Here is a 24,694-nt window from a genome sequence, read left to right on the forward strand (position 1 = left end):
AAGCCATAACCAAAATTTTGAAAACCCATAGGACCATAAGCATATATTAACATGCTCGTTTGTTTTGAAAGAAAGAAAAAAAAAATCAGATAAAAATTAGCTGCCTTCGGCTTCACTGCTCTCTCTAGATCTTTCGTTATTTCGCAACGTTCAAAAACTCTCCTCCTCTTCCTCCCCACAAGTAACGGTCAGCGAAAATTTGAAATTTCAAAATTCAATTCCTGTTAGGGTTTTACATTATCGCGATGGAGAGATGACACCTTCTTCTTATGAATTATGATTCTTCTCTCCGCTCAATTGAATTACTACATGGCGTCTCTGATTCGTTTGGGTTCAGTCCAATTCGGGATTTGATCTTGGGGTCGATGATGATGATGATTGATTGTGAGGATTTAAGAATTTTCTATTGGTTTGAATCCAAATCGTGTTATAGTCATCACCAAATCGAAGAAGGTGCGATCGTGATCTCTCTCTCTCTCTCTTCTTTTTGAGTTGTTGATTGGTGTGTATGTTGATTTGGGAATCTAGGGTTTTGATTTCGGAATTTGCTTTCCAATTAGGTGTAATCGCGTATGGGTTTTTCAAATTTGGTTATCGGAGAGTTTTAATGTTCTGAAACTGTGGAAACAGAGTCGACATGTTTTTTTTTTAATATGTATCGTAATCGCATAATCAGTTGTGGCGTCATGATCAGTCTTACTCTTATCAATGTCTTTGTTTATATGTGATTCTGTGGATACTGATTTGGAAAAAATTGGTCAAAATTGTTATATTTTATGCAACAATATGCATTGTTTTATGTCCTCCGAGCTCTGATCAGTTTTGCGGCCACATATTATTCAGCAATTTGGAGATGAGAACAACTAAGTTTTTTTTCCTTGGCATTGATTTTGTGCATTCATTCTATTGTTTGTGTGTTGTGTTGTGTGTTTTCAGGTGCAGTAATTTTTTAAGTGAAGCTGTAAGCAAAAGCAAATGAAGGGTTGTGTCTCCTGCATCAATGCAAATATCTTTGGGGTCCAGAGAACATAAATTTCGAAGGTGATTTTGTTTGTTCCTAAGAGCATATAAAAAGGTCAGGTATCTCTCTCCCTCTATTCCCTCTATTCCCTCATGTCTATTTTTTGTCATGAATAGGTTCTCTGGATCATCTCAAAAAGTTTTACGCATTTGGTTACTCACACTATCTGACAACATACACGAAAAAAAAACACAATCTGATTACACACACTTTCACAGACACGAAACACACACAAAAATGAAAACATACACGTTCACAGACACAATATAACACAATGCACTCAAAACTCAAAACACACCCAAAGACAACAAAACTCAAACAATACAAAAAAAAAAGGAAAAAAGTCACATCACACAGCAACAAAACTCTAAACACACTCAAACGCAACATAAGATTAATATATTTCTCTATTGGTACTTTGAGATTCTGTTGCCAAGTCAATTTCAGGTAAAGTATCTTTCTCTTCCCAGTTCTCTTTCTTTTCTTATTCTTTTACAACTTTTCATCATTTTGTTAGTCACATTCAATTTTAGTATGTTTTGTTTGCAGTTTCGTACTTTGATGCCTATTCCCTACAAGCAGTGTCCTGCTTACGAATATTATTTAGATATCAGATATGTTTCTTTATGTGCTTCCATGTAAAGGGAAGCTCGGTGATGAATTGATGATTCAAAATCCAAGATGAAACTAGACTTGTAAGGTGGAGTTTCTCTGTTTTTTGCTCATTTACTTTTGCTTCATACTTTCTTATCAATACATACTTCACAAAGGACAAATCCAATCGTATTAACACGGTCTAAATTTCAGCTGTGACATTGTTTTCTTTGTCAAGATTAGCAAAGCAGTCGCAGCCCGGCTTGGATCAGAGTTAGTAAGATTTCCACTATAAGTTTCTTCATTAGCATTATTTTTGTGGTTTATTTAGTATTTAGTAACTACTATTAGAATGACTTTGTATCAGGATGGAGGACTCCTAAGCCGAAAATAACTACACTTAGGAAAGTGATTCAGTTGCTTCAGAAAAAAATCAAGGATCAGGTAGATAAATTATCTTCATCCCTTTTCAGAGTTTTTGTAGTTTTTATATCGTTTGTACTGCTAACATATTGGTTTTGTACCAAGATAGAGGATTCATAAGGGGTAAAGAATCAAATTGAAGATAGCCATTTAGCCTCCCCGAAAGAAGAAGGTCAGGTAGATAAGCACACATTAATACAATGATTTTTCTGGAAATATTTAATTAACTTGCATAACTAATAAAATATATCATATTAGATCTCGATTTGCAAGGTACAATACTGACGAAGCCATGGATCAGAATCTTGTAGTTGGAGAGTCTTTGCATATGAGACAATCAAAACATATTCTTCAGTGCTAATGTGACTAAATTTCTTCATCTCCTCTTATACCACATGGCATTCTCTTTTCAGTACATTTATTAGCATTCCATAGAGTTTCATATTAGCTACATGTTTTTTACATATATAGTTTCATATTGTTTCACTGGCCTTTAGTGTGTTATTTTCTTATAGTGTCATTAGTAACAAGAAGCCATTTTACGAAAATTATTTAGATACAAAAACAGGCTAATAAATATTTGGAATCCATTGTTATATATTTGTATTTGCTTTTATCTAATGATGTTTTTTACATATATAGTTTCATATTTGGTTCACTGGTCTCTAGTGTGTTATTTTTTTAGTGCCATTAGTAACAAAAAGCCATTTTAGTATTTTACGAAGTCTGGAAGGATAAAAGATGTAAGGCTAAAGTTTCTTGTAAGTATATATTTGTATTTGCTTTTAATTAATGATGTTTTTTACATGTATAGTTTCCATATTGCTTCACTGGTCTCCACTCTCCAGTGTGTTATTTTTTAGTGCCATTAGTAACAAAAAAGCCATTCTTTGAAGTCTACAGGGACAGAAGATATAAGGTTAAGCTTAATTTTCTTGTAAGTGAATCCCTTGCCATTATCAGTTGGATTCTTTATAAAAGTAAAAAAGATTAGCAAGCAATCAAGTTTGATTTTGTGGTTTGTGTGTTGTACTTTCCGGTGCAGCTTTCAAGTGAAGTCTTGGCTCAGTAAAGAAAAGAAAAATGAGGGGTCGTGTCTCCTGCTTCATGCAGTTTTGTGCTCCAAAAGAACCAAAATTCAGAAGGTGATTTTGTAGCTAAGAGCATATGAGAGGTCAGATATCTCTCCCTCTATTTTCATGTTTGTTTGTGTCATGCATAGGTCCTGTCGACAGGTTATTGGACAAACAAAACACAGCACACCACAAAACTAGCACAAAAGGGGACTTCACGATAAGTAACTTCCTTTATTGGTAAGAACTTTGAGACTATATATGCTGCCAAGTAAGTTTCAGGTGAAGTATCTTTCTCTTCCCATTTCTCTTTCTTTTCTTATTCTCTTACAACTTTTCATCATTTTGTTGGTCACAGTGAATTAAACTAAGTACTTTTTATGCTACTCTAAAAGTGAAATTCAAGCCACTACAAGCGAAATCGTGTCCTGCATACTTTTTATGCTACTCTAAGGTGAAGTTTTTCGATTTCTTCTCATTCACTTTTGCTTTATACACATATTCTTATTAATCGATACTTCAAAAAGGAAAAAACCTATCGTAAAAACTTTCTTTATCTACATGTTTTCAATATATCGCCTATGGACATTGCTTCTTTATCAAGATTAATAGAAACAACAAGAGCAAAGCAGGCGAATACTGGCTTGGATCAGACTTAGTAAGATTTCCACTATAAGTTTGTTCATTAGCATTATTTTGTGGTTTATTTAGTATCTAGTAACTGCTATTAGAATGGCTTTGTATCAGGATGGAGGACTTTTAAGCTGGAAATAATTAAACTTAGGAAAGTGATTCAGTCACCTCGGGAAAAGGAAGGGTAAGGTAGATAAACTATCTTCATCCCTTTTCAGAGTTTCTGTAGTTTTCTTATGGTCTTGTGTACTGCTAACGTAATGATTTTGTACCAAGATAGTGGATTCTTATCCGGAAACGAACCAAATTTAAGAAAACCATTCAGTCTTCCCGAGAAAAGAAGAGGTAATCATTATGTGTTTTTTATTTGTCAATGTTTTCTTTCTCAGTTTTGAAGTGAACTTTCTCATTTACTTTTTCTTTATACAAAACGCTTATAAATACATACTTTGCAAAGGAGAAAATTAACACAAAAATAATTGGTTTCAATCATCATACTTTGTAAACGTTTTTCAGTATCACTATATGAAAATTTGGTTTTTCAGCTATGGTTATAAGTAGTCAAATCTAGGCTTGGATCAGCTCAAGTAAGATTTCCAGTAAAGTACATTTGTGTTAATTTGTACTTTTATTTTATGGTCTTGCGTCTTTTCTCAGTTTATTTGTAACAGATATGATTTTGTATCAAGATATCCTGGCAAGACTAGAAGAAAAAAAACAATCGAGGTAACAATCGAATCTCGCATTAGAGTAGACTCTGCACAATACGTCGTAAGTTTCTTTTCTTCCTATACATTTCAGTAGTTTTATTTTATTGTTCCGTATTTTCAGTTAGATAATTAGTGTCCTGATCACTTTGCTTTATATAATTTCACTGCTAACAGAATAGTTTTCTTTGAGGATTTTCAGGCTGAGAAACATGACTTCAAGAAGAGATATTTATAGAACTGCCAATGAGGAGGAAATGAAAGGTTTGGTAAACAAATAAACTCTTCTAGTCTTTCTTCTCGTGTTTCTTGCTTCATGCATATATTTTGAGAAATCAACAAACAAACTCATGTCTTTTACCTTATGCACAGGTCTTTGCCTCTAAGCTACACAAAGGGCGAGATAACTCTCTTATTTATAAGTCGTTTTGGTTGCCCACACTCGATCACAATTAAAATCAACTTGAAGCACAAAAACGAAACAAACTCAAATACAACATAAGGAACGAGCATGAAAATTGAAAACACACACACACACACCCACAACAAACTAAATAAATGACAACGACGTGTGAGTTTCTAAAACCAGTCCCATACAAGGTAGAGTAGTAAGACGTTGTAAAACCAATAAACATTCTTTAACAATAAAATTATGTTATATAGCTTTATAAAATCGCCTAGACCGCTTTAATCGCATCGGCTCCGACGCAATATTGTATTTTAATTTTATTGTGTACGTACTTTGCTTCTTGTTAATGATTAATTATGGATGTATGTAATGTTCAAATTAATAATGTACAATAAAATATTAATATTTGTGTAGCTTTATAGATAAGTTGATTGATGTTAATACATACTATTTTTTGTTTTTGAATATTAGTAATTTTTATAATCATTTCTGTTCTTTTTTTGGCAGCATTAAAAATATATTTACGCTAAACATATGTTGTTTGCGACAATATGTGAGATTTCCAATTAATTCCCTCACCTAAATTTTTATATTTTATCAAGCCCCAACCACACCAAAGGTTACTAGCAAGACCAGGTTGGTGTTGGTAGAAATCAGCGTCGATCCATAAAATTCACTAGTGGCAAATCATAATCAATATAACTATAAGTAATATGGAAATATCGTCGTGAAGAATGAAACTACTTAAAGTATCTAGACTTGTGTGTTAGGCTGTTAGCACAGCCTTAGAATGAAACTGATACTTCGTAATTAAACAAGCTTTAGTTATTCTTTATTGTGTGTCGTACAGGTTCCGATCCATTTGAAGTTGTCCTTTCAAGATACGGACTCTTAGGTAGTTTACCTCTAGTTTAAGAGCGGCCAAATAAGTTTTTAAACTTGGTAAAGTCAAACTAAAAATTAAATTTGGTATCTATAATGGTTTGAGACGATAAGTTTTCGAGCTAGATCGCTATGCTTTGACGCAGATCTCAATCTATGTACTTTATCCTACGAAGTACGAACAAACTCCCATAAAAAAAAATATGATAAATATTGTAGTAAGTCGATATAGTGAAGATGAGAACAAAGTAAAAGGGAACTTCGAGTAGCTTCTATTTATGGAAAATCCAAAACAGAAACAATGAGATGTGTGATGCAAAAGCGGCAAGTCATTGGAAATAAGGCTTGCCCCTTGGTTTCCATTTAGGGACTGGACGGTGGCTTTGCAGCAGCTTAGAAAACTCCCATACGACCACGTGGATTACATGTGTTTTTTTCTAAAGATAATTTTCTCATTTTCCCACCTCAGTTTTAATGATTCTCCTTTTTGTGATTTTTGAAATTGTTGACTGTATCTGTCTATCTGAAATGAGTAAACATGAAAAACTGATTTACCAAGAAAAACACAGAATTTGTATAGACGAGATATAAATTTGTTGACAATGTTTCCGTGCTTATAATATAATGTTTAGTACGGAGTATATTCGTTTTATAATAGTATCATTTTTAATTTTCAATAAGATTTTTAACTAATATCTAATTTGTTTTTATTTTATTTTCTTTGTTATTTTCGATTAAATTTTATGAGTAGATATACTGTTTTGAGTGCCAGAGAATCTTCAGAAAACAACTCATTGGTGTTTCCATGCTTCAACACATTTTTTTTTCTTTTGCAGGAAATTTGGATTTATACAAAATTATTTTCACAAAAATTTTATACTAGAAAGAGGGATAATTATTTTCCAAAAAAAATCTGACTTCAAAGACAGTTGTAAACCTTGATCATAGATGTCTTAATTATTGAGTATTTGAATAATCATTACATGGTTTTATACTGTATATTATAAAAACAAATCTAATCTGTTGGCATAAAATATATCTATCTCGCCGTTTTTCTTCCTTTGTAGGAAACCAAATAAAGAATAAAGGCATATGGCCCTGATAGACTAAACTGGCATACTATGCTACGTGTTTAATTGGGACTAGTCGCTCAACCTGAGGAATCGAGAAGTTGTAGTTGATCACTATGTGACATGTGTTGCACCGAAAAGAGAGTGACTAGTGACGATTGAGGATTCGTCAACCTTTCTCCCCGACGATATCTCCAACTTTATGGATTATCCCATGATTTGGTTTAAGTAATATTTTTCAGGGTTTATTTATAGAAAATATCCCTTGAGATCTGGAACGCTCAGAACCATATTTTAATATAGTAAAATTGTTTTCATAATATGGTGTTCAAAAATTAAATCTTGTAATTTGTTACATGCATAGTCATTGTTTTGACATCAAAATTCTCAAACAGAAAGAAAAAGGAAACAATGATACTTTAACAAAAAAAAAAGGAAACAATGATATATTACAGCTATGATGATTTTAATATATGTTCTCTATCTAATTGCACTCTGAATTTTGGTTTAGTTAGGTGATTAAAAGAAAATTAATGTTATAGTAGTGAACTAACCTAGTTTAAATTAGCAAAGCCTTAAATTACCTTTGAGTGAAATAAAGTTGTTCACTACTCTAACAATAATATGTTCACTAAGAAAATATCCCTTCCAGATTTGGAACGTGTTGTTTTCTTAATTTAAAAATTGCTTTCAAAAAGATGGTTTGCAAAAATGAATTCTCTTCTTAATATTGTTACATGCATTTTCATTGTTTGGTATATGAGTTTTTCATTATTATTTTTGATTAATTTAGTTAAGAACCAATCTGATCTTGTAGTTCACATAGATTGAGACTTTTGAAACATTAGTTCTGGCTCATAGGTTCAAGTAAGAGAACGATAAGGAGAAGGTGAAAGAAGCTAATAAAGAGCCTAAAGATCGAGCATCATGCATCATCTTCAAAACCAATGAAAAAAAAAAAAAAACTCAAAACCGGATGCGTTTTAACATTAAAACGAAGGCGGTTTCCACGTGGACAACAACTTAACACCTGAGCCTAACACGCGAATACGTCGAGACCCCGACGCGTGTTCTGTCTTCCTCGTAAGCTTCTTATGTTCGAAGTGGAGTTCTCTCTTTTTCTCTCGTGCCTATGTATATAAAGCGGTCCTCACTTTGATCCACCGAGTCGAATGTTGAAAAGATGACTGAAATCTACAGAACAATTTCAACCGGACGTGGAGACGACGTTTCGCCGACTAAATGCCGTGAACGCCGTCGCCGGAGAATTGAGATGCGGAGGCAAGCGGCTGTATTCGGCGATCCTAGCTCGTCTTCTTCAACGAGTAGGAATCGTGATCGGACGGACATGGATGTTTACTCAAGTTTTGACGTTCCATTAAAGAAACAAGCTCGGAGGACGACGGAGGTCGGTGGTCTTCCGACGGATATCGGAGGTTTCTTCACGTCTCCGGCTCCTTCTTCCCACCATAAATCGGAAACGCCGGTGACGTGGAAGGGAGAAGAAACAGAGGATGAGCCGTTGTACGGTATAGTTTCGGTTATGGGAAGATCTCGTAAGATGGAAGATTCGGTTACTGTTAAACCGAATTTATGTAAACCGGAAATTAACCGGAATAGACCGGTTCATTTCTTCGCTGTCTACGATGGGCATGGCGGTTCTCAGGTAAGCGAAAAGGAAAATAGTATTATATGTACTAGGGGTGTTTTGGTTATTTGATATTAAGAGGCTGATGTGATGCATGTGTATGGGCAGGTGTCAACATTGTGCGGCACGACGATGCACACGTTAGTTAAAGAGGAGCTAGAGCAAAAGGAGGAAGGAGAAGAAGGAAGCGAGAACGATGTCGTGGAGAAAGTATGGCGGGGAGTGATGAAGAGGAGTTTCAAGAGGATGGATGAGATGGCAACGAGCACATGCGTGTGTGGGACTAGTGTGCCGTTGTGTAACTGCGATCCTAGGGAAGCTGCGATTTCGGGTTCTACCGCGGTTACCGCGGTTCTGACGCAAGATCATGTCATTGTAGCCAACACTGGTGACTCGCGTGTGGTGTTGTGTCGAAATGGAATGGCTATTCCTCTGAGTAACGATCACAAGGTGGTTTTCTTGTATTGTAGTACTACTCTGTTTGGAGAATATAGGAGTCTCTGTGTTTAAGTTGTTGAGTTTTATGCAGCCGGATAGACCAGACGAGCGTGCAAGGATCGAAGCAGCTGGTGGTCGAGTTTTAGTAGTCGATGGAGCTAGAGTTGAAGGAATTCTAGCCACGTCAAGGGCCATAGGTATATATTTCTCAATTCTTTGATTCTTGGTATATATAATTACTTTAATTTATCTTTGGGGGTCAAATGTTAACTATTAATTTTATATCTTCTATGTAAGGTTATATTTTAAAACAAAATTACTTGGACAAATTTATATTTGTAGCAATCTATAACACAGAAATAATTGAATCCTTCTACTAATTAAAATAAGAAATGTGTGGCCATTGAAACAAACTTCTCATTATCAAAAGAAGTGAAGTTTATTATATCTTCTTTGTTTCTTCTACTTTTTTCATTGTTGATCATTTTACCAATTTTTTTTTTTTTTTGGGTTTATATTAGACGAAACAGGAGGTTGACTCAAGTGTTAACTATAAATATTGTGTTGTGTAACGTACAATCAGGGGATAGGTATCTTAAACCAATTGTAGCATGGGAACCGGAAGTGACATTCATGAGAAGGGAATCTGGAGATGAATGCTTAATATTAGCGAGCGACGGGCTTTGGGATGTGCTCTCGAGTCAGCTAGCATGTGACATAGCTAGGTTTTGTCTCCGTGAAGAAGCTGCTTGCTCGGGACTAGATTTGAACAGAACGGCTGAAGAAGACGATGTTGGTGGAGAACAGAATCCTTCAAGGAGTGTGTTGGCTGCAACGTTGCTTACACGGTTGGCTTTGGGTCGACAAAGCAGTGACAATATAAGTGTGATTGTCATTGATCTCACGAAAAGTTCTTGACAGAAGTGTTTGGGTGGTTGTGGGATTTAATGGTTTATAGACTTATCGCCGAGGAATAAGATGTGGATATAGCGATGAGCCTTGATTAGTTTTAGGGTTTAGCGCTTGTCTCTTGTTTTTGTTATGGATTGGGGTAACTTGCCAATATATTAGCAACGGTGCATGTGAAAAGAAAAGAGAGTGGTTTGGGAGTGAGATATAAAGTTATTTGGTATTTTGGACATGGGCTACAAGGTTATTTAGTGGCTTGAGCAATAAAATGGGCTAATGTGTGTTGCTGTGTTTGTGCGACCACAATTTTGAGGTTACTCGAGGTTTACGTAATTAAGTGGTATGTATGTGTGTATTAAATAGGTAGGTAAAAAAAAACGTAGTACTTCGGTCAAAAAAAAAAAAAAAACGTAGTACTTGGTGTGCACTCACCCACCACACACAAAGTAGTACTTTGGTTTGGTCGTTTTTGTTCATTTGACGCCAGTTAAGGCGTCAATGTTTTGTTTGGTCTTTCAGAAGTACTGAAGTAACTATTATATACGTTGGTTTAACTTACTTCACAAAATGTATGAACTAACATAACGCATACAATTGATCATTAGAAATGGTGTCATATCGGAATTCCGAATTCACTTATGTGCAATCTAAGATGTAATAGTGTAAACTAGTATTTTAATATCTTTACACTAATTAATCCGGTTGAATCAAGCAGATTTTGAGCAACCAAACCAAACTAGTATCTTATAGGGCTTTTGGACCAAATTGTATTTCAACTTTTATAAAGAATATGTATATATATTTTATTGTGCAATTATAAAGAATATGTATATACAAAAGAAGAGAGAACAATTCAAAAAAAAAAACAAAAAGTAACTCTCACAGTTCGATGAACACAGTTCGAACAGACATAAACGAGTACCGAGTTTGGGGTCCTAATTGAAATGCAAGTTCAAGAATTAAGAAATGTCTTTGAAGTTAAAAAGCGTAAAGAGATGGAGAATGTTCCAATGAATAATTCCCATAATCTTTTTGTCCTTTTCTTTTTTGGGTCATTATCGTCTCAGTGTTTGTGTTTCACTTTTCTTTGAATCATAATTGTGTTTGTGGGCCTTTTAGCTTCTCCCTACGTCTTGTTTTAGTTTCCAAGATTTGGACCACTAAAGAAGAAGTGAGAATCAAGAATCTTCTTTTTGTAATTTGTTTAAAATTTTACTTAAAAACAAGAGTAAAGCAGATGATAAAATTTAAACTACCAAATCATAAATTCTACTACATTTCTCTTCCTACTTAATCAGGTTTAGTTCTTTTGCCCCCAAATTATTGATGATGTGAAGATTTGGGAAAAAAATTTTACCCTCTAATTCATATTATTATAAATGGTCTTGGATGCTGAATTTAGTAAGTGCTTTATTGGAATTCGTCAATTCTGAAATTAACATTAAAGTAGTAGAATGTCAAAAGAAAATCTAACTAATCACTTATGTGGTTTAATTAGCTACCTAACATAGTAACATGATATGGTTAAACTAACTCTCATTCAGGCAGATATTCTCAAAGTATATATTCTAGATTGTAAAAAAAACCTAATATATACTCTGTAAGATTTGACTATTAATTGCCCTAATATATACTCTGTAAGATTTGACTATTAATTGCATTTTGATTTTGATTTTTTTTTTTAACTACATTATTTTCTGTGGATTTTATTACTTAGTTCTCAATTCAGACTTACCAATTCTTCTTGATTTTTTTTTTTTAAATCAATATATAACAAAATGTAGAAAAATTTCCTACTACAAGACATTACTTGTGTTTCGTGCAAGTAGTTGTGCATAAATGGAAGTCAATAGCTTTGTTGATAAATTCGTGATTCTAGTGGAGTCTTCGGTTAAGCGAGGCAACTCAAGAGTATAGAGACTAGAGAGAGTCAAGGGAGTACTGAGTATTGTTTGAAGATTTTTTACATTTAAAAAAAAAAACTGTTTTAATCTTACTAATAAACTATACTGCCGTATAATTTTATCACATTAATTAATACCTCAAAATAATAAAAATAAACTAAATTTGAAAATATGTTAGTAACATACTACTATTCTTTTTAATAGTGTTTAGAAAACAATGGACTATTTTGTGAAACTTGTGTTCTATTTTATAAAACGGTGTTCTTTATTCAAAAAAAAAAAAAAATTACCAGACACAAATGCATATTTTATGAGTTCTCTCTTCCACATGAGTGGTAAATCTTTTATTGGTTTTTTTGGTTTTTTTTTTGTTAATTTGTTAGAATGATATCCCTCTATATCATCAAGAATGATGTTTTAAGATTTTTTTTTTATCACAAAAGATACATTTTTAGTATATTTAATGCATTTTTATTCTTAAAATTAAATAACTAATTAATATTTTTACTTTTATAATAAATAATTAAATATATACATGTATTTGAATCACAAATGTGAGAAAAGTATGAGTAAATGAATATTAAAAAGAATATAAAACAAAAGTAATTAATAATAATACAACATTTATTATTTTTTAATAAAAATCATCTGTTATGATAGAGGGAGTAGTAAATAATTAGATAAGCTAGTTAATGTTGTTGTTGCAAACTTTTTATTTAGTTTTTGTTGTACAGTTGGTTGTCTTTGCAAAAAAAAAATGTTTATGAAAGAAAATGGACAAAAATACTACTTTAATGTTCTTGATAAAACCCCTATCCATTCAAAATAAGCCATGTAGTTTATACTCTTCAACTAGGTGATACCCCGTGCTACAGCACGAAATTAAATATTTTGTTAATTACTTTTTTTGTAATTTGTATTTTTGTAATATAGTTTTTTATTTTGACTTATTTTCTTTGTTTATATAGTGTTTATTTGTATATTTGGGGTTATACAGTAAATTGGAAATCTTAATAGAGTAAGTACTTTATAGAATGTAGTTTTTCACGGAAACAACCGTAATATTGGGTAGTAGTTTTGTAAGAGAATAGACACTCTGCAATATCGTATAGTAGTTTTGTAAGAGGATAAACACACCACAATATCAGATAATAGTTTTGTAAGAGGATGAAATTTTCTTTATTTTGGTTTGTCGTCAAAAGAGGAAAAATTGCTTGTTAAATTTTAGTGTAAGATATTTCAATAGTTAGAAAACCATTGTATTTATAGTGAGATTAAGTATATTTAGGTTATCATTTAGAAGTAATATTTAATATATCAAATCTCAGCAAAATTGTAAAAAACTAATTTAATTTATAGTTTGATAAAAATACATGTTTTAACGGGTTTAACTTAAACTTTTTTTCTATTTTAAAACTTTTAAGAATAAAATATTAATATTACTTAAATATTTTCTAGACTTAAATTATATTATAATATTTCAAACTTTCGACGGAGTTCAAATATTTATAATAATTTAAACATTCTATAAAAATTTAAATATTTATAATCTCTTAAACTTTTTAAAAAACGTAAATATATTATAATATATTTACTTTTTAAAAGTTTAAATTTTTATAATATAGAACCAAACTAAACTGTTAAATTTGGATACCTGATAAATCAAGCTTCCTGCTCATTTGTACTCAAAACATATTCCAAAATATTTAGTTGATGTGGGATATACATTACACATTTTCTGTAAATTAGTTTACAACTTTACATATATAAAATTTCTGCGTTTTTTATTCTTTCTATCTATACTAATCATAATTAATTACTATAATTTCGTTAAGGAAATATTAAAAAATCTAAACTAAATGATGATTTGTTTTTATTTAATTGTATTAAGTTGATTTGTTGTTTCCGTAAATATCTCACAATATAAAAGCAAATCAAATAAGTTTACATATATATATATACAATTTCGTATTTAATCTATTGATTATTTTGGAAGCAACAAAGTCACAATCCATAAGTATTAAAGATTTCTCATTATTATTAATATTCGTAATAATTATAGGGATTAAGTATGATAGTAGTTAATATTTGATATTATTGAAGTCATTAAATAATCGGATACCAGTATCCTTATTTATAGGGATAATACCTATGTTTGGTTGTGTGAATAATTATTCTTGAATCAAACCAAATACACTATCTGAATATTATAATCTTGGATTACAAACGGATCTGCGAGTTTTATTTCTTCTATTACCGGGTTAAAGAGGATCCGCGTCCCGACCCGGTTCTAATTAAGTGGGCGATTAAGGGGTATAATGGTCATTTATTGAAATCGAAACTATAGGATAATTTAATTAAATTAAGTGATTCTCTAATCATTTTTAATGAAAAACGTATCAAAATAAAGTTACGGTCCAATTTGAGTTTAGTGGATACTTATGCCATAATAGTATAGATTATACGTTCGCCAATAACATAACCACATACAATAACTTAAACCACTAAATTAATGTTTGATAAAAATATAGTGTAATAAAAAAATATATGTGCTACAGAGTGTCAACTGTCAAACTTTAATTATAGTCTTTGCGTGATGTAATAAAAATATCATTAAATGTATGGAAAAGTCATTAACTACTATTGTCTTGTGTGACCACAAAACCAAAATGATTTTAGTAAACAGCTCATCTTCAAAGTTGTAATCACAACACTTCTCAATAAAAAAAAAATATACATTTTAATTTTCATTTTTTCTAATGCCGTCACGAACACTCCCGTCGCCGGCACCGGTAAATTCACCGTTCTCTTCCTCCGTCACACCTCACCATGATAGAACCACCACCACACGCATCATCATCATCTCACCATTTACAGTCGTAGGTTTCTCTCTCTTCATAACTCTCTCCCTCTGTTTCTGCAAATCCAAACGTAAACGCCGATCTCCCGCCGCCGTGACCTCCTCCTCTTCACCGCCGCAGAAACCCCCGTTACAAGAATTCTCTTACTCATCTCTCCGTAAAGCCACCGCCTTTTTCTCGCCGGAGAATCGTCTAGGTCAAGGCGGGTTCGGCTCTGTATTCCGTGGTACTCTGTCTCCATCCTCCGGTGGTAATGTCGCCGTTAAAGTAATGGACTCCGGTTCTCTTCAAGGAGAGAGAGAGTTTCAGAACGAGCTATTCTTCTCCGGTAAGATTGATTCACCTCATGTGGTTTCCGTAATCGGCTTCTCTCAAGATCGAAGACGACGCCGTTTGATTCTTCTATACGAGCTTATGGACAATGGGAACCTCCAAGACGCTCTGCTTCACCGTAGATCTCCTGAGCTTATGATATGGAAACAAAGGTTTCTTGTTGCGGTTGATATAGCTAAAGGGATTGAACATTTACATGGTTTGACTCCTTCTGTGATTCATGGTGATTTGAAACCTAGTAATGTGTTGTTGGATCGTTTCTTCTCTGCTAAGATATCTGACTTTGGTTTAGCTAGGTTGAAATCAGAACAAGTTGAGGTTGTAGTTGGATCTGAGAGTGATGAAGTTAAGTTAGAAGTAGAGGATTGTGGATCTGTAGTTGAGGAAGTTGAGAGTGTGGTTACTAATACTACTGGTTATGATGAGTCTAACTTTGGTTTTACTGATCAGTCTCCGGTTAGTGTTTATAAGGTTCCTCTTTCATCTCCTGAGACGGGACATTTACCTATGGCGTCTCCGGAGACTGCTGTTTCTGTTTCTCCGGAGATGGTGGATAAAGTTAGTGTCTTGGAGGTTGGTAATGTTGTTGGGAAGAGTAAAGATTGGTGGTGGAAGCAAGAAGGGAGTGGTGGAAGAGGGAAAGGGAAGGAATATGTGATGCAATGGATTGGTTCTGAGGTGAAGAAAGAGAGACCGAGTAGTGATTGGATTGCTGAGACGGCTGAAGAAGCAGGTAAGAAGGTTGAGAAGAAGAAGAGTAGTAAGAGGTTAGAGTGGTGGCTTTCGTTGGATGAAGAGAAGGAGAAGGAGAAGAAGAAGAAGAAGCGGATGGTGAGAGAGTGGTGGAAGGATGAGTACAGGAAAGAACTAGCTAAGAAAATGAAGAGGAAGAAGAAGAAGAAAACTTTGGAATCTGAGTTTTATAGTGATGATATGAGTGGGAGTGTGGATCAAAGGCGGCATGGGGATGAAGAGTTGTATAGGAAGAAGAGAAGAGGAGGTAGTAGTAGTAACAGTATAGGAAGTAGTATAGATTGGTGGTTAGATGGGCTAAGCGGTGAACAGTGGAAAGCACGGCGCAGAAACAGTCAAGATTCAGTTAAGAGTTGTGGAGTCAGTAGCACGCCGAGTATGAGAGGGACTATGTGCTACGTTGCTCCTGAGTGTTGCGGTAATAACATAGATGATGTGTCTGAGAAATGTGATGTGTATAGCTACGGAGTTTTGTTGTTAGTCCTGGTGTCAGGGCGGCGTCCGCTGGAAGTAACTGGACCTGCGTCTGAGATCATGCAGCGTGCGAATCTCATGTCGTGGGCGAGGAAGCTGGCGAGAAGAGGTAGACTTGGTGATCTTGTAGATATAAAGTTGCAGTCTTTGGACCAAGAACAAGCGATTTTGTGCATTAAGGTTGCTCTGCAGTGTCTGCAAAGATCCCCGGTTTCACGACCTTCAATGAAAGAGGTTTTAGAGATGCTTACAGGAACCATGAGCCCACCGGAGTTGCCAACAGAGTTCTCACCATCACCGCAGTCTCGATTCCCGCTCAAGACACGAAGGAAGCAGAATCGATAGAACAGTTTCTTTGGTGGTAGATGTGTCTGTTGGTTTAGAGTATTTATCATACAACACTGTCTTTGTTTAGTGATGTTTAGTGTTCGAGCAACTTGGCAACTTGATTTCTTCGCACTAACACTGTTTTGAGCTTGAAAAATCTAATTATAATTAATTGATGTACTTTAGTGATCTCTCTCATAAATTTATGCGGAATTTGTATAAATGGTAATAGCCATTTGCAGGCAATAATATATTGAGATTAATATGAGATTTGGAATAAAATATTACGGTGATTAATCTTACAAATCCAAAAAATGCCTAATCCTCGTGATTGGGCCTAACAGGAAATTCTTCAACTTAATATCTTTATAATTTCTTGCTAAATGGGTTACGTCATAAACTTGGTTTGGACTGGCCCTATAACTTGAATACCAATATACACTGGTTTAATTGGGCTTTGTTAAAGGTTATATAATTTCTAATGACTCCAAAGTTCAATAAAACTACATTAGGATTTAGGAGTTAGTTAGTGAGCATTTAAGAGTGAGAAAAGAAGGAAATGATGGTGAAAGCTAGGCCTGGGCATAAAATCCAAATCTGAAAATCCAAACTAAATCCGATTCGAAAAAGTCGGATTAAAACCGAACCAATATTGAGGAAATAACCGATCGGTTTTTGTTTTAATTACTTTTTGATATCGGATAATATCCGATCCGATATCCAATAGAGATATTAGAATATAACCGAAAATATAAGAAACGGCTTGATAAAGATAAATATACACGTAACTATATGCAATATGCATGAACTAAAGATAAAGATATACACACCTAACTATATACGATAAATATGAGTCGTAAATACTCTTATATCTACGTTATGGTTTACTTTGGTTTTGATTTTTTTGCATTGACACAGACTTAGGACTAACTTTGGATGTTAGTACGTCGCACTTTTATGTATTAGTATAGTTTTATGTTAGTTTGAACTTTGAACTTGTCATTTGCTTCATTCTGTTTTTTCAAATACTCAATTAGTATGGGTTTTTTGGATACAATCGGATTAAGAAGTTTGAATAAAACCTTATCCAATAAATTTTTGTTTGATTTTGGTTATGAACAATATATCTAAACCGATCCGAACTCTGAATTATCCGAACCAAAACCAATCCAAATTTTATAAATACCCGAATAGATGTTAGAGCAAATATCCAAAAAAATCTGAAATTCAAAATATCCGAACGTCCGGACCTAAAGCCACTGAAAGGCCTCAAAACACATCAAGACTTCATTCTAACAAGTAAACATCACTAGTTTTTTTTTGTGTGCAAAAATTACTAGTTTTAAATCTACAACTTTAAAAAGGATATGAGAAAAAGCTTCATTCCATGTAAGTATAATTTTATTTTTATTAAGATTTTAGTTATGATTTAAAGATTAAAACTATCTGACAATTACCAATACGATCTATAATTTCATTTAAAGAAATGTAGCATGTTGTGCTGGTAAAAGCGTATACCGATGTTGTAGTATTGGTAAAAACGTTTCTGTCCAGAAATTTTGTCAACCACCAAAAAAAAATCACAAAAGAAAAGTATTGCGTGAAGAAAATTTCACTATCATTATTTTTATTACCCACCGTTATTTTTTTTTTAAATATTGTTTTTCAAATGTTTTTTATAACATCCGCGAACTGAAATCTCGGTTTAGAGGATGCATCGGTCGATGCAAGGCCAGTTATGTACGGACGGGTTTAAGTTAAGTGTTGCGTTTTGGGTTAGAGAAAATCCTTAACACGAGTTTCTGTCTCATTAGTCGTTTTTAGCCACTTTTGAAAGAAAGAAAAGAGAGAAAAGGTGTTCCTAAGTGTTCTTGAGTGTTCCTGAGGAGTTTGGGAGATTGGAAGTTGTTCATGTAGAGATCTGTAGCTGGGATCGTTGTAGGAGCTTCCTAGAAGTGTTTTCTTGCTTGTTTGAGGTTCAGAATCGTCTTGGCAAAGGTAAGTCCACGACCATGCCTTATCTAAGCTGGAGATTTCTCTGATCTACTTGATTATGTGTTGTTAGGCTTGTTAGTATGTTACATAGGACATTGGGAAGCTTTCTTGTGGCTTAGGATCGAGTTTTGTGGTTGTAGGAACGAAGATCCGACGAGAAGCTTCGGGGAAAAACGATGCTCGGCATGTGCGTCGGTCGATGCACTTTGTGCGTCGGTCGATGCAAATGCAAGGACAGCGCGTTAAAACTAGGGTTTTCGTCGGTCGATGCAGTGTGCGTGTCGGTCGATGCAAGCTTTGTGTCGGTCGATGCAACCCCAATCGGTGACGGTCGATGCATGGTTGGTGTCGGTCGATGCAGAGTCCTGGTTTGTTATTGATGTTTGTTAATTGTTGATTGATGGTTAGAGATGTCTCTATTGCTTGTGTGTATAGCCCAATAGATGAGAGGATTGTCTTACTGAGTGTTTATTAAATACTCATGCATTGCAATTTGTATTTGTGGTGCAAGTAAAGGCAAAGTGTGATCGTGGAATCAAGGCAATGAAGAGGAGGATGTTCTAGGGAGTCGCTTGGATGTTGTCTGGCTTGCTAGGTTGCTAGAGTTGAGTCCTAGAATGTTGTTTAAGATTGCTGGTTCTCTGGTTTATGTTGATTGGAATTATTACTGGTTATTATTTATTGATTATTGGATTATTGGATATTTATTGGTATTGTGATTTCCGCTGTTTGGTGTGTTTGTGGTTAGGTGTCTAGTGGGTATGAGACCACTAGCTGTAGAGTATTTATTTATTTATTATTATTATTATTATTATTAAAAAAAAACGGGTCGGGTCATTTCAGTTTGGTATCAGAGCCCTTATGGTTCTAGATTTGGGTTCACTAGGCTTTGTGCTGTAGATGTTGGGAATGCATGTCTTGATTGATTATGTGAGTTAGTCAATTGTGTGTGGCATGGAATCCTAGAACATCCTCTTCGAGCCTATTGTGTGATTTCAAGGTGAGTTTATGTTTTTGTGTTATGTATAGTTGCGTGCTTAGCCTTTTTGTTCATGGTAGTGCAGATAGTTAGAGAGGATGCTGTTGCTGGTCGTGGTCGTGGACGCGGACGTGGTCGTGGACGCGGACATGGTCGTGGTAGGGGCAAAGTCCCAATGGTAAGTGAGACTGCGCACCAAAGTGTGAATGTTGAGGGTGTTGGTGAGTCGCAGGGTGTCCAGGAGGATTCCATGAGTGTGGCCGGAGGGGGCGGTGTTGATGCTCCAGTGGCCGGTGATGTTAGGGTTCTGGGTGTGGGTCCCAGTGGTGTAACCTAGGAAATCTCATCATCAAGGAGGTTCTAGCAAGGGCGGCAGGCCTACGTAGGGAACCAAGAGGAACTGGGAGGCTACGCAAAGGCCGAGTGGTGCAGGATGCTTTGGTTGTGGGAGCATGGATCACAAGGTAGCTAGCTATCCCTAGAGGAGTGCTCTGACGACAGCGGTTCATGTGTGCTATCATTGCAGGGAGCCGGGACACATCAGGCCCAAGTGTCCCAAGTTCCAGCCGATGGCGGTGGCAGCCTTGCAGTAGGTAGTGCAGCCAGGAGTGCAGCAGGTGGCATAGATTAAGCAGGCGCCATGGGTTTACACGACTGCAGAGATTGGTGGAACCAGTGCTGCGGCAATCACATGTATAATTTCTGGTACTTAAACTTTGCGTATTTCAGTAGTTTCAAATTTTATATTTTTCCCGTGATAAAGTGTTAGGTTCTCAAGACATGGGGTTTGTGTAGGGATCTTGTTGGTGGGCGGGTTTAAGTCTCATGTTATGTTTGATTCTGGAGCTTCTTATAGCTTCATTACTCTGGAGTGTGCAGAGAGTGCTGATATAAGGGGAGATCCCGGAGAGCGTACAAGAGTTGTCAGAGTTGCGGGAGGCAAATTTCTGAGGGTCATTGGACGAGCTAGGGGAATTGATATTCAGATCGCAGGAGATTTGTGGCCAGCGGATTTGCTTATCAGTCCAGTGGAGTTGTATGACGTTATCTTGGGGATGGATTGGTTGCATCGGCATATGGTTCATCTTGATTGTCATCAGGGTAGAGCGGAGTTTGAGCGTCAAGGAGGGAAGTTGGTTTTTCAGGGTATTAGACCGACTTTGGAGAGTCTCGTGATCTCGACCATGCAGGCTGGGAAGATGATCGAGAAGGGCCTTGAGGCTTATTTGGTTGCTATATCTATGTCAAAGTCAGTAGGGCAGTCTACGGTTAGCGGTATTCAGGTTGTAGGAGTTTGAGGATGTGTTCCAGTCGTTGCAGGGGTTACCACCTTCTCGGTTTGATCCTTTTACGATTGAACTGGAACCGGGGACGACACCATTATCCAAGGCTCCTTACAAGATGGCTCCAGCAGAGATGGCAGAGCTGAAGAAGCAGTTGGAGGATCTGTTGAAGAAATGATTCATCCGTACTAGTGTATCACTGTGGGGAGCGTTGGTGTTATTCGTTAAGAAGAAGGATGGAAGTTTCCGTTTGTGCATTGACTATAGAGGTTTGAACCGGGTCACTGTGAAGAACAAGTATCCTCTTCCTAGGATCGATGAGTTGTTGGATCAGTTGAGGGGTGCTACTTGGTTCTCAAAGGTAGATCTGGCGTCGGGTTATCATCAGATCCCGATAGATGAGGCAAATGTGAGGAAGACTGCATTCAGGACGAGGTATGGGCATTATGAGTTCGTGGTGATGCCTTTTGGGTTGACTAACGCGCCATCAGCGTTTATGAGATTGATGAACAACGTGTTTCAGGAGTTTCTGGACGTGTCTGTCATCATTTTCATCGACGATATCCTGGTATATTCTAAGAGTCCTGAAGAAGATGCAATGCATTTGAGGGCAGTTTTGGAGAAGTAACGGGAGCAGAGATTGTTTGCTAAGTTGAGCAAGTGCTGTTTTTGGGAGCTTGAGATAGGTTTTCTGGATCATATTGTTTCTGCAGAGGGGGTTTCTATAGATCCGGAGAAGATTCAGGCTATCAAGGATTGGCCTAAACCGCATAATGCCACAGAAATCAAGAGTTTCCTTGGTTTGGCAGGTTACTACAGGAGGTTTGTGAAGGGGTTTGCAAGCAGAGCACGTCCTATGACTAAGTTGACAAGGAAGGATGTTCCTTTTGTTTGGTCACAGGAGTGTAAGGAAGGCTTTACAAGCCTGAAGGAGATGTTGACTACTACGCCAGTGTTGGCTTTGCCTGAGCAGGGAGAACCCTATGTGGTTTATACTGATGCATCAAGAGTTGGTTTGGGGTGTGTGTTGATGCAGCATGGGAAGGTGATTGCCTATGCTTTGCGGCAGTTGTGGAAGCATAAGGGCAACTATCCTACTCATGATTTGGAGATGGCTGCTGTAGTTTTTGCCCTGAAGATTTGGAGGTCTTATCTTTATGGTGCAAAGGTACATGTGTTTACAGATCATAAGAGTCTGAAGTATATATTCACTCAGCCTGAAGTATATATTCACTCAGCCTGAAGTATATATTCACTCAGCCTGAGCTAAATTTGAGATAGAGGCGGTGGATTGAGCTTGTGGCAGATTATGATTTGGAGATAGCTTATCACCCTGGTAAGGCTAACTTGGTTGCAGATGCTCTGAGTCGGAAGAGGGTAGCTTCGGCTCAGGAGAAGGATATGGAGTCTGTGGTAGGAGAGATCACTGCGTTGAGTTTGTGTGTTGTTACACATGAGTCATTGGGTTTGGCGGCAGCTGATAGAGCAGATCTGTTGAGCAGAGTATCAGGTATCAGTTAATGGTACTATCTTGGTACACGACCGGATTTGTTTGCCCTAAGATGAGGAGTTGAGGCAGGAAATCCTGAGAAAGGCTAATGCCAGCAATTTTTCTATTTATCCAGTAGCGACTAAAATGTACCGTGATCTCAATAAGTACTATCATTAGGTCGGGATGAAGAAGGATGTAGCTAGTTGGGTCGTGAGGTGTGATGTGTCTCAGCTAGTGAAGGCTGAGCATCAGGTCCCAGGAGGGTTACTGAGGAGTCTTCCCATTCCAGAGTGGAAGTGGGATATGATTATTATGGACTTCGTGGTGGGTTTGCCAGTGTCCAGGACGTCTGATGCTATTTGGGTCATTGTGGACCGGTTGACTAAGTCGGCACATTTTGTGGCTATTAAGAAGACTGATGGAGCAGCGGTCTTGGCTAAGACGTATGTGAAGGAGATAGTTAGGTTGCATGGGGTGTCAGCGAGCATTGTGTCTGATAAGGATTCCAGAGATGGGCACTAAGGTGCATTTGAGTACAACTTATCATCCCCAGACGCTGGAGAATTTGCTGAGGATGTGTGTGTTGGATTGGGGAGGCCATTGGGCAGATCATTTGAGCTTGGTAGAGTTTGCTTCCAACAACAGTTACCAAGCGAGTATTGGGATGGCTCCTTATGAGGCTTTGCATGGGAGGTCGTGTCGTACACCATTATGCTGGACTCAGGTGGGGGAGAGGAGCATGTACAGTGCTAGTTATGTTCAGGAAACCTCAGAGAAGATTTGGGTTCTCAAGCTGAACATGAAAGAAGCTCAGGACCGGCAAAGGAGTTATGCCTATAGGAGGAGGAGAGATCTTTAGTTTCAGGTAGGAGACAAAGTGTACCTCAAGATGGTCATTGACTGGGACTAAGTTGAGTCCAAGCTATATGGGTCCGTTCAGAGTGATTGAACAGGTGGGACCGACGGCATATAGACTGGAGTTACCTGAGGTTATGCTTGTTTTCCACAAGGTTTTCCATGTGTCTATGTTGAGGAAGTGTCTTCGTGAGGATGATCAGTTGTTAGCTAAGATTCCTGAGGATCTTCAGCCTAACATGACTTTGGAAGGGAGACCAGTGAGGGTTCTCGAGAGGAAGATCAAGGAACTTCGGAAGAAGAAGGTTCCTTTGATGAGAGTCCTTTGGGACTGTGATGGTGTTGAGGAGAAGACTTGGGAGCCATAGTCGAGGATGAAGGCAAGGTTCAAGAAGTGGTTCGAGAAGCAGGTCGCGACTTGAACTTGTCTAGCATGGTTCCAGTTGTAGTCCGTGGCTGGAGCGGGAATGGAGTATTCCAACCCATCTCTCTTGTTTACTTGGTCGCTTAGTGGTGGTTGGTTGTACGACTAAGTAACAAGATGAGGTGGTATTCGGGATATGAAGTTCCGCGAAGCCGGTATCGAAAAAGGAAAGTTTCCTGAAATGAAATTTCCAAGAGTGGAAAGTTTCCAAAATTGGAAAGTTCTAATAATGGTAAGTTTTTTGTGAGTTAGAATTTGACTATTTTTAGTGGTTGTGGGCTTTGTAGGGGCTTGTGTGGCTTTTGTGGCGGACTTTTGAGTCATGGTGCCCATGTGTGGCGGTCTTTGGAGACATTGTTTGGCCTTTGTGGCGGACTGTTTAGCCAATAGTGTGGCCTTTGTGGCGGGCTGTTTAGCCAATGTGCCTGTTTAGGCGGTCCTTCGGGATGTATGGTCTTCGTGACGGTCCTTCGGGACGTGTGGTCTATTGAGGCGATCCTTTGGGATGTATGGTCTTCGTAACAGTCCTTCGGGACAAGTGGTCTTCTTGACGGTCCTTCGAGACAAGTGGTCTTTGTGACGGTCTTTCGGAACGAGTGGTCTTCGTGATGGTCCTTCAGGACAAGTGGTCTTTGTGACGGTCCGGTTGAGGACATTTGTTTGGCCTTCATGGCGGTCCTGTTTAGGACATTTGTTTGGCCTTGGTGGCGGTCCTGTTTAGGACATTTGTTTGGCCTTTGTGGCGGTCATGTTTAGGACATTTGTTTGGTCTTTGTGGCGGCCCTAGTGGCAGTGAGATGATCCATGTGTGGTCATGAGGTATTCGAGTGAGGGGATATGTGGTTGGTAGGACATTGTGTTGTTTTACGCGAGCCACGGGAAGGAAACCTGGATAGGGAAAGGGCTTAGACGTGTTCAGAATTTTTTGCTCGCGACTCTTGGGAGACTTTAGTTCTCCTAGTACTACCATATTCAGAGACTTTGTGGCTTGGGAGTATGGTTGGTATATCGAATTCGGATGACGATCCGAGGGCACGTTGTAGGGTGGCAACCCGTGAGATCAATATTGGACTTCCTTATATATATGGCATGCGGGCTTAGGCCCGATGAGGAGCCAACATTATGGCATGCAGACTTAGGTCTGATGAGGAGCCAATAAATACTCAAGGCTTAGACCTATGAGTAAGGGAAAGTCCAAAAGTCGAGA

The 24,694-nt window shown here is 36.9% G+C and overlaps 1 protein-coding gene, 2 long non-coding RNA genes and 1 pseudogene across 10 annotated transcripts; all 4 read left to right on the forward strand.

Moving 5' to 3' along the window:
• The first annotated feature begins 29 nt into the window (after nt 1-29).
• LOC104774641 (uncharacterized) lies at nt 30-2,482 on the forward strand. 2 transcript variants are annotated; one of them, XR_015572973.1, is made up of 9 exons: nt 30-187; nt 338-453; nt 937-1,041; nt 1,138-1,468; nt 1,571-1,721; nt 1,829-1,888; nt 1,983-2,059; nt 2,144-2,215; nt 2,297-2,482. It is a non-coding gene; the product is annotated as an uncharacterized LOC104774641 (long non-coding RNA). The 2 variants fall into 2 exon arrangements; XR_015572972.1 differs by lacking the exons at nt 30-187; nt 338-453; nt 937-1,041; nt 1,138-1,468 and having other exon boundaries at nt 1,483-1,721; nt 1,829-1,892.
• A 355-nt stretch (nt 2,483-2,837) lies between these two features.
• On the forward strand, nt 2,838-5,124 carry LOC104725681 (uncharacterized). 6 transcript variants are annotated; one of them, XR_015572967.1, is made up of 10 exons: nt 2,838-2,975; nt 3,084-3,183; nt 3,261-3,351; nt 3,470-3,565; nt 3,716-3,769; nt 3,859-3,928; nt 4,021-4,089; nt 4,402-4,515; nt 4,654-4,715; nt 4,824-5,124. It is a non-coding gene; the product is annotated as an uncharacterized LOC104725681 (long non-coding RNA). The 6 variants fall into 6 exon arrangements; XR_015572966.1 differs by having other exon boundaries at nt 3,859-3,933; nt 4,824-4,962; XR_015572968.1 differs by having other exon boundaries at nt 3,859-3,933; nt 4,416-4,515; nt 4,824-4,962.
• Nucleotides 5,125-7,673: 2,549 nt separating this feature from the next.
• LOC147935257 (putative protein phosphatase 2C 75) lies at nt 7,674-10,124 on the forward strand. The gene is made up of 4 exons (XM_087476116.1): nt 7,674-8,478; nt 8,569-8,910; nt 8,990-9,095; nt 9,482-10,124. The coding sequence occupies exons 1-4, from the start codon at nt 7,996-7,998 to the stop codon at nt 9,814-9,816; spliced, it is 1,266 nt and encodes a 421-aa protein (XP_087332242.1). The 5' UTR covers nt 7,674-7,995; the 3' UTR covers nt 9,817-10,124.
• Nucleotides 10,125-14,349: 4,225 nt separating this feature from the next.
• Nucleotides 14,350-16,639, forward strand: LOC104725683 (receptor-like serine/threonine-protein kinase At4g25390 pseudogene; annotated as a pseudogene). Its single transcript, XR_015572926.1, has one exon. The product of XR_015572926.1 is annotated as a receptor-like serine/threonine-protein kinase At4g25390 pseudogene (transcript).
• The last annotated feature ends 8,055 nt before the right edge of the window (nt 16,640-24,694 follow it).

The sequence above is a fragment of the Camelina sativa genome, chromosome 11 (genome assembly GCF_030686135.1).
Source record: "Camelina sativa cultivar CO46 ecotype springtype chromosome 11, ASM3068613v1".
In the NCBI taxonomy this organism is placed as follows: domain Eukaryota; kingdom Viridiplantae; phylum Streptophyta; class Magnoliopsida; order Brassicales; family Brassicaceae; genus Camelina; species Camelina sativa.

What these genes read in the sequence shown, in the direction of transcription:
- LOC147935257 (XM_087476116.1), top strand. Translation starts at nt 7,996, where the DNA reads ATGACTGAAATCTACAGAACAATTTCAACCGGACGTGGAGACGACGTT. An exon ending in CTCTGAGTAACGATCACAAG is followed by an intron (nt 8,911 to 8,989) that starts GTGGTTTTCTTG and finishes AGTTTTATGCAG; the next exon opens with CCGGATAGACCAGACGAGCG. An exon ending in AGCCACGTCAAGGGCCATAG is followed by an intron (nt 9,096 to 9,481) that starts GTATATATTTCT and finishes ACGTACAATCAG; the next exon opens with GGGATAGGTATCTTAAACCA.